We start from the raw sequence: 14,732 nt of genomic DNA on the forward strand, positions 1-14,732 counted from the left end.
AAAAAGTGCTTTATTTCAAACAACTCAGGTGGATATGAAAATGGTAAGCTCTGGAAAAGTAAAGGAGTGATTGTCATGGTGATTAAGCTGCTGCTGCTGAAGTTACATGTGAAGGTTTGAATAAAATTGTTTAATGATAAGTGAGAGTTGAAAATAATTTTTAAATTAATATACTGTTTTTTATTATGCATGATTTAAAATTTGTGTTTGTTACTAAGTGAATATAGTGCCCATTACAGGTAGACTCTTCCAGCTGTATCTCTTAATACATTCAAGTCGTGTTAAAAAACCTTTTATTTTTACTTTCTTATTGGGATAAACTTCGACATGCGTTGTATTTGGATACACGGAGGATTTTGTTTTTTCTTTCTTTTCTACCTAGATAAAAACATATTGGAAACAGAGATCACATCTAAGTAAAATTCTGATGTAACTATTACATTACATTCTGGCATTATTCCTGCGCCTTGAAGATTCTCACTAAATATGCCTATGATAAAGACTACGGTAGTGTTTGTGTGCCAGGACAAATTTTGTGATTTTATTTATGCAAAACCTCTATTGATTTTTTCAAGTTTCTTTTCAGCTCTCTTGCCCTATGCAAAGTAGTAACAACATATATAAATAAATATAAATATACAAATATATATGTATAAATTGTGTCTAATCAAAATAATTTTGGTTTTAGTGGGTTCCTCAAGGAGAGAAGGCGTTCCTGCCCATGTTAATCTCTCTGCATCATCCATGCTAATGATTGCAATGCAGTACACATCCAACCCAGGTAAGTGGAAATTTGGATGGATTTATTAATTCCAAGACCAATAATTGAATAAGGTATCAAATAGGCAAATTAGAAATTCTTAGGAGATTTTCTTTTGGTGAATAGACAACTGGAGTTGTGTTAGAAAACAGATTTCAAAATTGAAATAAGTTTTACTTGCCTCTGGATGTTAGTAGTAATCCTATTGGTTAGTGATATTTTTAGAATATTGGAGAACAGTTTTAGAACACTGACTGGAAATGGCTTGAATATAAGTATATAGAAATAATTCAATGATTGAAATAAAAATAAAATAATAATAATAAAAATAAAAACAATCACCTGCAGTTCTAACAACTGAAGATGACCACTGTGAATGTTTTATGAATTTGATACTCTAATACCACACGAATATCCTTGCACATAAATCTTTTATTATATTTGTGACTGTTTCCTTAGAGTAAGTTCATAAAAGAGGGATTAATGGGTTGAAGGGCTTGAAAAAATTTTCAATATTCCCACTAATTATGTATGAAAGTACACTGTACCCTGTTATTGAGTGCTATAACATTTGTGTAGAAATGACTAGATAAAAACAATATCTCATTTTGATTTGTGTTTCTTTGATTACTAGTAATGTTAAGCAGATTTAATCTGATATACTTTGTTTGATTTCCATTTATCAGTATCACTGCAGATGAACTTTGGGAAACTAACCTAAAAGGGGCTGACTATTGGAGTCACATGCTAAGACATGATCTCAATTTTTATTTTCATTAGGCACATAGACAAATGTGGGGGCCCTGTTTTTGACCTTCTACTTAATTACATAATGAGTAATAATTGAGTTTTTGACTCAGGATGAGGAAACCAATTTTTTCTTTTCATTTCAAAATCTTAATGTTTCTTAATCTGGAATATCATCCTTCAAATATGAAATCCCTTATGATTATTATATGAGTTTAATTAAAATATATATTTGGAGGAAGTTATAGCTCATATCTCTATTTGGCTTAAAGGAGCCTCATAATGTCATTTATATTTATTAGAATATAATGAATCTAGTTCGTTAAAGTCTCTAGTTAGTTATCTAAGTCTCTGAGAATCTATTAGTTAACTAAACTCTACATCAGGCTTTGGTCCTAATTTCCACGTTGGGAGGCAGTTTAGCAGGTCGGGTAGAATCATGTGCTTTGAGGTTAAGGGTATGTGAGTTCACATCTGAGCTCAGTGCAAATTGCCAGTTAGCTTAACCATAAGCAAGTTCTTTAACTTCCCTAAAACTAAATTTTCTCACTTCTGAAATGGAAATAATTCTTCCTGCAATAACTTCAAGTATTGTTGTGAGGATTTACTGGCTTAGGTCTGTGTGAAGTGCTTCCTCAGCATAATGACTTGGCACATCATGGACACTGCTCAGTAAATGGAAACATGGATCTCTACAATCTGCCATTGCCTTCTTGGAGTTGAATGTTTCATTGGGAAACCACTGCTATCAAATAGTGTTACTTCTGTTATTCCTAAATCTGTGTCTTCATCTGTTCATGGCGGGACATGTATAGCCAGCTATTCTATACTAAGAATGACATGTGGGACAGCAAGTTAATCTGGTGGTGGGGGAAACGGAAGAAGTGAGGTGCTGTCCACCAGGGGGCTCTCTGTGACCAAATGGGTAGGACATTATTATCCTTTGAACTTTTATTGGGGCAGATAGCCAGTGGAAGCTTGATCCTTGTACCTGATTGTATATCAGGAATAGAGCCGAGTTCTTGCTCAGGTACCAGGAATTCACTGTGTAACTCCTGTGTACATTCCTCTGTGCTCAGCACTGTGAAAACCACCCTGAAATGTAAGACATGGTGCTTGCTATGGAGCTTATGTCTAATTGGGAAGATTAGGCTTATTCACATAAATGATTAATTTACAGTGTAAAGTAGTATGTAAAAAGTACCAGATAAATTCTACAGATATTGTTAATTCATCAGAGGAGAGAACTGTATGGGTTGAAATGATCAGGAAAGGCTTTGTGCCACTTGATCATGGGTCTTAAAATCAGATAGAATTTTGATTGACAGGGTAAGTGGGCATTCTGGGAGTGGAGGCAGTTTAAATAAAGGAACTCTCTGGGTCTGTTCATGGATAGTCAGTGGCCTCCCTCTGAACAAGGTTCATGTAGCAAATACAAGGAGAGGAGCAGACCCTGTGGAAGAGAAATACCCCAGAGCAGAGAAAGCAGTCATGGCTTCACACAGTTCCCAATCTAGAGGACCGTTTATAAACTCAACAAGCAGTTACTGAGTGTCTGCTAGGTGCAACCCCTCCTCTGTCTTCGTGAAGCTTATCATGTGGTGGAGGGAGAAGACATTAACCAAATAATTACATAAGCAAGTGTCCAGTTTCGATTGTGACAAGTGCTTTGAATGATGTACATTGTGCTATGATGCGACCCTATAAAAGGGGATTTTTCTTTTATTGAAGAGATTAGGGAAAGCTTTTCTGGGAGTAAAACCTTTGGTCTGAGGACTGATGGATGAGTAGCATTAACAAGGCCTATCAGGGAGTGGAGCTTTCCAGGCAGAGGGATCTTATGTGTCAGAAGGGAAACTTGCACGCAGGTGGGACTGACAGGTCACTGTAGCGGAGCTCAGAGTGAGGGCTGCCTGGTGTGAGACGAGACTGTAGACACCCACAGGTCAGAACACGCAGGATGCTGTGGGCTCTGGGAGTCCTGCGCTCATCCTGAGTCTAATGGGGAGGTACTCAAAGACTTTGAGTGTTTGTGTGTGTGTGTCACTGGGATTTTCCAGGTGGCCCAGTGATAAAGAATCTGCCTGCCAATGCGAGAGATGCTGGTTAAATCCCTGGGTTGTGAAGACACCCTGGAGGAGGTAATGGCAACCCACTCCAGTATTCTTGTCTGGAGAATCCCATGGGCAGAGGTGCCTGATGGACTATGGTTCACAGGGTCACAGAAAGTCAGACATGACTGAGCGACTGAGCGTGCACGCACATATGTGTCACCCTAGCTGCAGCTTAGAATGGAATAAAAGGAGCCAGAGTGGATGCAGATTGACCCATGAGGAGGCCATTGCATTTATCTGTACATGTAAAAGTCAGGATTTATTGAGGCCAAGAAAAGTGGATATATCTGAGAGCTATTCAGAAAGTAAATATTGTTAAGGTTTGGTGACATATAGGATATCCCTGAGAAAGAAGACACTGGAAGAGAAAGACCAGGCTTCTACGGGAAGATCGTGAGGTCTATTTTGGACATGTTATTTTCAAGATGTCTTTAAAATATTTGAGAGAAGATGATATACCTTGGACTAATACATTGTTGTATGTCAATTATATCTTAATAACACTGGGGGAAAAACCTACACATAACCTCAGTAATAATTCTCTCTGTCCTAAAAAATTGAAATTGGTCAAACAGGAGATGGCAAGAGTGAACATTGACAGTTTAGGAATCAATGAACTAAAGTGGACAGGAATGGGCGAATTTAATTCAGATGGCTATTATATCTACTACTGTGGGCAAGAATCCCTTAGAAGAAATGGAGTACCCTTCATTGTCAACAAAAGAGTCTGAAATGTAGTATTTGGGTGCAATCTCAAAAACTACAGAATGATCTCAGTTCACTTCCAAGGAAAACCATTCAATATCACGGTAATTGAAGTCTTTGCCCCAACCACTAATGCCGAAGAAGCTGAAGTTGAGCGGTTCTATGAAGACTTACAAGACTTTGTAGAACTAACACCAAAAAAAGACGTCCTTTTCATCATAGGGGACTGGAATGCAAAAGAAAGAAGTCAAGAGATATCTGGAATAACAGGCAAGTTTGGCCTTGGAGTACAAAATGAAGCAGGGCAAAGGAGAACAGGGTTTTACAAAGAGAATGCACTGGTCATAGCAAAAACCCTCTTCCAACAACACAAGAGACAACTCTACACATGGACATCACCAGGTGGTCAACACCAAAATCAGATTGATTATATTCTTTGCAGCTGAAGATAGAGAAACTCTATACAGTCAGCAAAAATAAGACTGGGAGCTGACTGTGGCTCAGATCATGAACTCCTTATTGCCAAATTTGGACTTAAATTGAAGAAAGTAGGGTAATCCACTAGACCATTCAGGTATGACCTAAATCAAATCCCTGATGATTATACAGTGGAAGTGACAAATAGATTCAAGGGTTTAGATCTGGTAGACAGAGTGCCAAAAGAACTATGGACGGAGGCTCATGACATTATAGGAGGTGGTGATCAAAACCATCCCCAAGAAAGAGAAATGCAAAAAGGCAAAATGGTTGTCTGAGGAGGCCTTACAAATAGTTGAGAAAAGAAGCGAAGTGAAAGGCAAAGGAGACAAGGAAAGATATACCCATTTGAATGCAGAGTTCCAGAGAATAGCAAAGAGAGATAAAAGCCTTCTTAAATGAACATTGCAAAGAAATAGAGGAAAACAATAGAATGGGGAGAGATCTCGTCAAGATCTCTTCAAGAAAATTAGAGATACCAAGGGAAAATTTCATGCAAATGGGCACAATAAAGGATAGAAATGGTATGGACCTAACAGAGGCAGAAGAGATTAAGAAGAGGTGGCAAGAATACACAGAAGAACTGTACAAGAAAGATCTTAATGACCTGGATAACCACAGTGGTATGATCACTCACCTAGAGCCAGACATCCTGGAGTGTGAATTCAAGTGGGCCTTAGGAAGCATTACTATGAAGAAAGCTAGTGGAGGTGATGGAAATCCTTCTGAGTTATTTCAAATCCTAAAAGATGCTGGTGCTAAAGTGTTGCACTCAATATGCCAGTGAATTTGGAAACCTCAGTAGTGGCCACAGGACTGGAAAAGGTGTTTTTATTCCAATGCCAAAGAATATTCAAACTACTGTACAATTGCACTCATTTCACATACCAGCAAGGTAATGCTGAAAATCCTTCAAGCTAGGCTTCAACAGTACATGAACTGAGAATTTCCAAATGTACAAGCTGGATTTAGAAAAGACAGAGGAGTTCAGTTCAATCACTCTGCCGTGTCTGTTTGTGACCCCATGGACTGCAGCACACCAGGCTTTCCAGTCCATCACCAACTCTTGGAGCTTGCATCTTTAAATTTCATTTCATGAAATTCATTAAAAATAGTTTAATTTCATGGCTGCAGTTACCATCTACAGTGGTTTTGGAGCCCAAGTCTGTCACTGTTTTCCTTGTTTCCCCATCTATTTGACATGAAGTGATGGGACTGGATGCCATGATCTTAGTTTTTTGAATGTTGAGTTTTAAGTCAGCTTTTCCACTCTCTTCTTTCACTTTCATCAAGAGGCTCTTTAGTTCCTCTTCATTTTTTGCCGTAAGGGTGGTGTCATCTGTATATCTGAAGTTCTTGATTTTTCTCCCAGCAATCTTGATTCCAGCTTGTGCTTAATCCTGCCTGGCATTTCAGATGATGCACTCTGCACAGAAATTAAATAAGCAGGTGACATATACAGCCTTGACATACTCCTTTCCCAATTTGGAACCAGTCTGTTGTTCCATGTCCAGTTCTACCTGTTGCTTCTTGACCTGCATACAGATTTCTCAGGAGGCAGGTAAGGTGGTCTGGTATTCCTGTCTTGTTAAGAATTTGCCACAGTTTGTTGTGATCCAAATAGTCAAAGGCTTTAGCATAGCCAATTAAGCAGATTTTTTTCTGGAACTCTCTTGCTTTTTCTGTGATCAAACGGATGTTGGCAATTTGATCTCTGGTTTCTCTGCCTTTTCTAAATCCAGCTTGTACATTTGGAAGTTCTTGGTTCACATTCTGTTGAAACCTTGCTTGGAGGATTTTGGCCATTACTTTGCTAGCATGTGAATTGAGTGCAATTGTGTGGTAGTTTGAATATTCTTTGGCATTGCCCTTCTTTGGTATTGGAATGAAAACTGACCTTTTCCAGTCTTGTGGCCACTGTTGAGTTTTCCAAACTTGCTGGCATATTGAGTGCAGAGTACATCATATGAAACGCTGCACTGGATGAAGCTGAAGCTGGAATTAAGATTGTCAGGAGAAATATCAATAACCTCAGATATGCAGATGGCACCATCCTTATGGAAGAAAGTGAAGAGGAATCAAAGAACCTGTTGATTAAGGTGAGAGAGGAGAGTGAAAAATCTGCCTTAAAACTCAACATTCAAAAAACTAAGATCATTGCATCCAGTCCCCTCAGATCTTGGAAAATAGATGGGAAAAAAATGGAAACAGTGACAGGCTTTATTTTCTTGGACTCCAAAATCACTGCGAATGCTGACTGCAACCATGATTAAAAGACGTTTTTTCTTAGAAGAAAGGTTATGACAAACCTAGACAGCATATTAAAAAGCAGAGACATCACTTTGTTGACAAAGGTCCATCTAGTCAAAGCTATGGTTTTTCCAGTAGTCATGTCCGGATGTGAGAGTTGGACCATAAAGAAGGCTGAGTGCCAAAGAAATGATGCTTTTGAACTGTGGTATTGGAGAAAACTCTTGAGAGTCCCTTGGATAGCAAGGATATCAAACCAGTCAATCCTAAAGAAAATCAACCCTGAATTCCATTGGAAGGACTGATGTTGATGTTCCAATACTTTGGCCACCTGATGCAAAGAACCAACTCCTTGGAAAAGACCTTGATGCTGGGAAAGATTGAGGGCAGGAGGGGAAGTGGGCAACAGAGGATGAGATGGTTGGATGGCATCACTGAGTCAATTAACATGAGTTTGAGCAAACTCCAGGATATAGTGAAGGACAGAAAAGTCTGACATCCTGAAGTCCCTGGGGTTACAATGATTCGGCCATGACTGAGCAACTGAACAACAGCAAAACACAAAAATGCAAATAAATCAGCTTCCTTCAGGAAAAAAGAGGTAATAGTAATTAAGAAGTTGTATTATGAGTCTTTAACCCAGTACAGAATTCTGGGCTAGAATTAATGAACTTTGAGCCCTCGTGTTCAATGCTATTATGCACTGAGTTGTATATAGATGGTAAGTCAAGTTGTACAGTCATACCTTCTTTTACTATGTTTCACAGATCTTGTGTTTTTTTTACGAAGTTTTGTAGCATCTCTGCATTGTCAAATGATGGTTAGCATTTTTTAGCAATGAAATATTTTTCAATTGAGGTGTGTTCATTGTTTTATTTTAGATAAAATGCTATTGCACCCTTAATAGACTATAGTATAGTCCAACCGTAACTTTTATATGCCTGAAGAAACCAAAAAATTTTTATGATTCACATTATTGCAGTATTTGGTATGGTCTGTTATGGAACTTGTAGTATTTCTGAAGCATTGCTGTATATGAGTGTGACATTGCTCATGAGAGACATAGAATGAAAAGTGGATTTTATTTATGATCAGACCTTCAGGAACTCCAGCAGATACTGGCCCAATGGAAGAGGAGGAGCTTGCCAAGGAGACAGAGAGCTGTTTGGCTTACTAATATAGGCTTTAAGATATAAAAATGTTTGTTGTAACTTAATAGGAAGTCTTGGAGATAGCTGTATCAGGGGTCTGAGATGCCATCTTTGGGTTTCTCTTGAATTTCTTCTCATGTTTGCGAGATATGCCACAGTGGAGGTTATTATATTCTTACATGCATGCATGCTCAGTCACTAAGTCGTGTTGACTCTCTATGACCTCATGGACTATAGCTGGCCAGGCTCCTCTGTCCATGGAGTTCTCCAGGCAAGAATACTGCAGTGGGTTGCCATTTCCTTCTCCAGGAGATCTTCCTGACTCAAGGATCAAACCCATGTCTCCTGCAGTGCAGGAGAATTCTTTACCACTAAGCCACCCAGGAAGTCCATATTCTTAAAGAACCATATCTAAAAAATGGGTTTCAAAAATATATCCAATCAAATCCTTTCAAAAATAGGATCAGTCAGGATGATTAGAGAAAAGTCTCCTGGTGTGCCTCTTTCCTTTTGTCAAAGAGGAAAAATGAGTCTCAGAAGCTCCCCAGCAGATTCCATTACGTCTTGCTGGTCAGCACTGAGTCATGTGGCCTTCCCAGCTGCAACAAAATCTGGCAAATTGCCCTGCTTTGCAGTCTGTGTGCTGGGAGCTGAAGAAGAAGAAAGGGTTGCTTACAGCAGTTGAGTAGCAACAGCACTGCCTGCCACAGGTAACGGGAGAGGGTCAGTCATTAAGTCAAGGAAAGAGGGTGTTCAGTGGTGCTGAATGTTGATGAAGGTCGAATGATAGGTGGACTGAAAAGTCTCCATGGAGCTGAACGACTCAGAGGTCATCGGTAACTAAAGGGAGACCAGCTTCAGTGCTGTGATAAGGTTGGAAGATAGGTTAGGGAAGATATCAAATATGTATCCAACTAGGGTGAAAATATCTTTCTTCCACAAGTAAACATAGGCAAATCAAAGAAGCTTGCCGTTGTATAGCTTTTAAGGATTCCTCAACTAGATGAATTGGTGCTAAAAAACCTCATTTCTAATCCATCAGTCTGTCCTTGCTATCTATCCAAACTTGGGCAAGATAGAAAACCAAACTTTTGTTCTCTAGCTACAACATGGTGGTTATGAAATACATAATGTTTAAAGCTCTTAAGCTCAATACCTGGCACAAAATGAACACTCAATTAATGTGAACTTTTACTATGATTAAGCAATTTTTTTTTCTGCATCGTTCTTAATTACATTAATATAAGTTTATATTATAAAAGTATGATTCCTAGGGAGTTTTCTTAATATTTCCTATGCTAATAAGATAAATAAAATACTTTTCAGGGATCTTGAAATAAAACTTGATAAAGTCAAAGGTTTATATGATTTTTGATAGGTATGAATACATGAAAATAAGCAATTTCTAATTTAATGATTAGAGTGAAGAGTCCTACTAATATAGTTTATTACACAGGATCTTTTGTCTGGTATTTACATTTCCTGTACCAATTATATTTTCTTCTTTTCAGTGTATCATTGTCAATTATTGGAATGCCTCATGAAATATAAACAGGAAGTCTGGAAAGTAAGTTTGGGGCCACGTTAAACTCATAGTCACAAATTGAATTTATATAATAGAGTAAAAGTTGTTTGCATGTTAAAACTATTGTTTAGGTCAAATTTATTGATGTCTTATTATCTTGGTGTGGTAGAAATTATAATTCTTTCCTTACTGGTTAATTACTTATCATTTAGAGAAGAAATGAGACTTGAAGAACAGAGTGACTTGACAGAAGCAGTAATTGGATATCTCTCATTTGTGGAATTTAGCAAATACTGTACTATGTGACAGTTTTATTTAATTTGAAAAGTTTCTTGGGAAACTTTCTTCTTTCAAATAGATGTGAATTATTAAAAAATATGTTTTACGGAAATGTTTTTAAAAATGTAGTGTTTGGCAAACTGGCTTTACGCTGTTCTAAAATCTTCCCCATTATTCTGAATAGAAAAGAATTTGTTAAAAGATAGTGTACATCTGAACACTACCAGGGCTGGCTTATTTACAACACCCATGAAAATAATAAAAAGAATATTCTAATGTGACTTAATCTGCAAAGGCCACCTAGATGATGAAGTTCCAGGGAAATTAACCACCTCAATCCCTCCACTAGAATTTTCACTGCTTTGGTAATATTGAATGAGCTACCTTTATTTTTATTTGATGATGTTGGTGAAAACATGCTTCTTGTTTTCTTTAGGATCTTTTGTATGTGATAGCCTATGGGCCTTCACAAGTGAAACCTCCAGCTGTGCAAATGCTGTTCCATTACTGGCCCAATTTAAAACCTCCAGGGGCAATAAGCGAGTACAGGGGCTTGCAGTACACAGGTAAGGGAAGACGAGCTCTGTGTGCCCCGTCTCTATTTCTCTCGTGCCATATTTGGCTCGCTTACTTATTTGTTTAAATACTGTTAGATTATATTTACTGTACCCTTAGATGTTGTTATAAATCCTTTCTGAAACTAGGTGGTATAAAAATAAATTAATTAAAATTAATTTCAAATCTTTTATGACATCATAGCAAATTGCGTCAAGTTTCAGCCCCATTTGCTATACACTGGCTTCTGGTTTTACCATTGCTAATCACATTGATCACCATCAAGGTGTGAGCAGTTAGTAATGCTGCAGATTGGCGCAGATTTAGCAGGGTCCCTAGCGGCTGTTCTGCTCTAGTGAGAAGACTTGGAGTGCTTTCAGCATTACAAATTCAGGCACTAAATAAAAATTAAATGACCCTGAAAGCCTAGGTGGACATGAAGAGTCAACCACTGGTGAATACTGGTATAATTAATAAATAGCAAGTAAACACTGAGTTTATTGTAAAGACACACATTTACCAAAAATGAAATAAACTAGCCTCTGTGTCGTTAATGTTTATATGTTATAAAATCAAAGAAGCAGTATATGGTTAATAACATTTCTGATGCCTCTGTCTACCCTCTCACCCCCACTTAATTGTACACATATTCTTATGAAAATGTAAGAGGTAAATATTTTAGCATAGCTTTTATTCAAGGTATGGTAGGACTGTACACTGATGTTATAAGAATGTACTTCTTTCTTGGCATTACTCAACTTTCTGAAAGTGATTTGAGGTGGTTCAAAGGGGATTTAACTTAATACAGATGTCTGTTTTATGTTTCTGATTAAAGCCAAGTGTTAGAGATATTGATGGTCCTTGGTAAGCTTATTCTATACTCGGAACAAATATTAGCCTTAGTGATAACAATGGTATTAACGGAAATGATGAAGGTAGATAGTAAGAAATTTAAAAAAAAAGGAAATTGGTATTATTTATGTTTTATATCATTAATAGTAGAGGATGTTTAAGTGTTGCTAAGTGGATAATTTGAGTGTAAAGGCAAGAATTTGGAAACACTCATAAAAGGTGAAATGACTGAAAAATTTGACACCAATCAGTTCTCAATATATCCCAGAAATAAGCATTTATGTGATATATGAATAGGTAACTAATATCAAATGAAGCTAATTTGTTTGATAAATATTTGAGAATACTACATGAAAGAGAGAGCATGTGGCAGGAACTATACATTGACAATAGAAGAATTGACACAAAACCAGACCTCATGGAACTTAATGCAGTTTAGATATGGAAATTCATTCATTTATTCAGCAAATATTTGTGGGGCATCTACTACTAACCAGACATTATTCTAGGCACTGGTGGTATAGTTATTTAAAAAAAACAGGCTGACGCATTGGCCTGGGCATTCCAATTGTGGTGGAAAGACCAGGAAACCACTTTCTGCTTCGCTGTAAGAAGCACAGTGCTGTGCTGTGCTTAGTTACTCAGTCATGTCCGACTCTTTGTGACCCCATGGACTGAAGCCCACCAGGCTCCTCTGTCCATGGGGATTCTCCAGGCAAGAATATTGGAGTGGGTTGCCATGCCCTCCTCCAGGGGATCTTCCCAACCCAGGGATCAAACCCAGGTCTCCCACATTGCAGGCGTATTCTTTATAATCTAAGCCACCAGAGCAAATGTAGAGAGCTGTGGGAACACACAGGAAGGGCTTCTGACCTCACCCCAGTGGTGGGTTAATTTGGAGAAGGTTAAATTGTCAAGGAAGGTTCTGGAGAGTGTGACATGTAAGGTGATACCTGAAAGTTATGCACACAATAGATAGAGTCATAAGGGGAGTGAATCATGAATGGATAAAATGTGGGTTTGAAGCAGAAGAAAGTTCATGGATTCAGACTTGGAGGCCAGAAAGAGCACAGTTGTATTTAGGACCTGAAACAAGTCTTATGTAGCCAGGTAGTGGAGGGACAGGAGGAGACTAGCTGGGAGTGAAGCAGAAAGCCTGATGGCCTATGAAGGAGTTTGGATTTTATCCTTGCAGCAAAGTGAAACCACGGACAGGTTTTAAAAGGAGAAACCACATGACGAGATTTGCCTGTTCAGAGCATCTGAGAAGCCCACAAAGTGACCGCCAATTCCACTTACCCCGTGACCACACCCTCTTGGAAGGGCCAGCCAAAGCTGTCTCCCCGGAATAGCTCAGCCTATGCTTACTGAGACCGAAGAGACTCTTTCATCATTTCTTGGCATTTATGAACAAGACGTTTCTGTCTACAGGCATTCATTTTTCAATCCATTCTTGTGTTCATACCCCGACACGTTTCCATCCTTGCCATGTGTCCTTATGTGCTTGCTACCTGCCAGCCTCCGTCCAGGGAAGCAGCTGTCCTGGAACTCCCATGCTAGTGAGGCATGGCATTCTGTGCAGGAAACAAGAGATGATGGGAAAAGTTAATCATTCTGTTCTATGTATTACAATTTACCCAGCGCTGGCTGTTTGTCAGACATTGGTCTAGCTGCTAAGTATTTCATTTCATATTTTAGCCTGCTCTTAGCTGAACAGTATATGTGGACCAAGCACCATATTTAGCTTTACAGACAGTTTTTTTCAATTTATTCTCACAAAAATCTTGGGAGGTATATTTTCTTATTTTAATGTTATAGATCAAGAGTGGGACAGAGTTTAAGTAATATCACTAAACTCACACAAATAATAAAAGAGCACAGCTTGAGTTTGATCCTAGATCATCTTAATTAAAAACCTGTATTTTTCTGTTCAATTCAGTTCTGTAATTAAACTTTAGCTGGAGCACTGGAAATTTTCCGCAATTCTTCCTGCAATGAAATATGCACTAAACGGTATCATCAGTATTTAGATGGCTTTATAACCTTAAATATTCTCCATAATAAAAATTATGTGGAGATAGAATTTTATGGACTCAAAGATTAAATGCTTTCTTAGGGAGCAGCAACATCATATATCTTCCCAGTGATGTGTTTCCTTTTTAAGACATAAATTTTATTTTCTTGTAAAAGAAAGATTTGTTTTTAGAAAAATTATAGAAATATGAAAGAGAGAAAAAAATATTACCAAGAAATGACCATTGTTAACATTTTGGTTTATTTCCCTCCAGTTTTTGTGATGTACTTTTTAAAATAAAATAGGTTATATTATATATAATTATACAAAGTTACCTCTCCCCTTTCATTATGACGTTTTTCAAATACAGAAAAGTTCAAATACAGAAAAGACTAATACTATGAACACACATATAGCCACCTAGATTTAATCATTTTTAGTAATTTTAACTATGCATATGTTTATATTTAATGTATTGATTGCTTTTAAATAATAGTAATGTGGGAATATTACAGCTCATATGAAGAAGATCAAATAGTGAGGATTTGGTAATCTACAATGTTTGCTTCTTTTGAGTTTATTAGTATTTATCATAAACAAAAGAGTACCCCAATTATTTTGGTCATTAAATACAAGTCTTAACGATGCAAAAATTACAGGTTTCTTGGCAATGAAATAGCCATTGGATTGTTCTATAAAGCTCTGCTTCTCTGGGGAGAAAGAAACTATTTAGCAATTTTCTTGCTACCATAGGCCAACTAGTACATAATTTAGCCTTTGTTAGCAAAGGTGAGCACCAGTTACTGTGTAGTTTCCATCTGAATTACAGGACAAAAATGTGGCACAAGTACATTTCCAAGGCTGAGATTGTGGCAAAAGTAGATCGAGCGCTACTAACTGAAGACAGTGCTACGAGGTTGGACTTTGGCCTAGCCTACCAAATGTCTATTCTACATTAGTACAGTTGGATTTTTGAGTTGTATATAAGTTTAAAATACAAGAAAGCCTTTCCAATTCTTTTATGTCATAACTTCCTCTTCATCGAGTTCTTATTTATTTTATTATATTGATTTTATCTCCACATAACTTAAAACGCTTTAAACCATTTTACTGGTGCCTTATACACATATAAAGTAACACAAATTCTAAGTGTATATGGAGCATCTCCCACCGTGTTTACTACGATGGTTGCCTCTCCTTCTGTCCCGTAGTTGACCACTAGCCTTGTTTCCAACATCAGAGATTATTTTTGCCTGTTTGTGAACTTTATATACATGGAATGTGCACACATCATTTGTGTACA

The 14,732-nt window shown here is 37.6% G+C and overlaps 1 protein-coding gene across 1 annotated transcript in view; it reads left to right on the plus strand.

Annotated features, from left to right (window-relative positions):
• The window catches only part of UNC79 (unc-79 homolog, NALCN channel complex subunit), a 280,737-nt gene that overhangs the window by 73,690 nt on the left and 192,315 nt on the right, over window positions 1–14,732 (plus strand). Inside the window, exons 5-7 of the mRNA XM_055555941.1 lie at window positions 689–781; window positions 9,716–9,771; window positions 10,445–10,574. Coding sequence (XP_055411916.1) covers window positions 689–781; window positions 9,716–9,771; window positions 10,445–10,574 — 279 coding nt within the window. The remainder of the gene's footprint in view (window positions 1–688; window positions 782–9,715; window positions 9,772–10,444; window positions 10,575–14,732) is intronic.

This window comes from Bubalus kerabau, chromosome 19 (genome assembly GCF_029407905.1).
Source record: "Bubalus kerabau isolate K-KA32 ecotype Philippines breed swamp buffalo chromosome 19, PCC_UOA_SB_1v2, whole genome shotgun sequence".
NCBI classification, from domain to species: domain Eukaryota; kingdom Metazoa; phylum Chordata; class Mammalia; order Artiodactyla; family Bovidae; genus Bubalus; species Bubalus kerabau.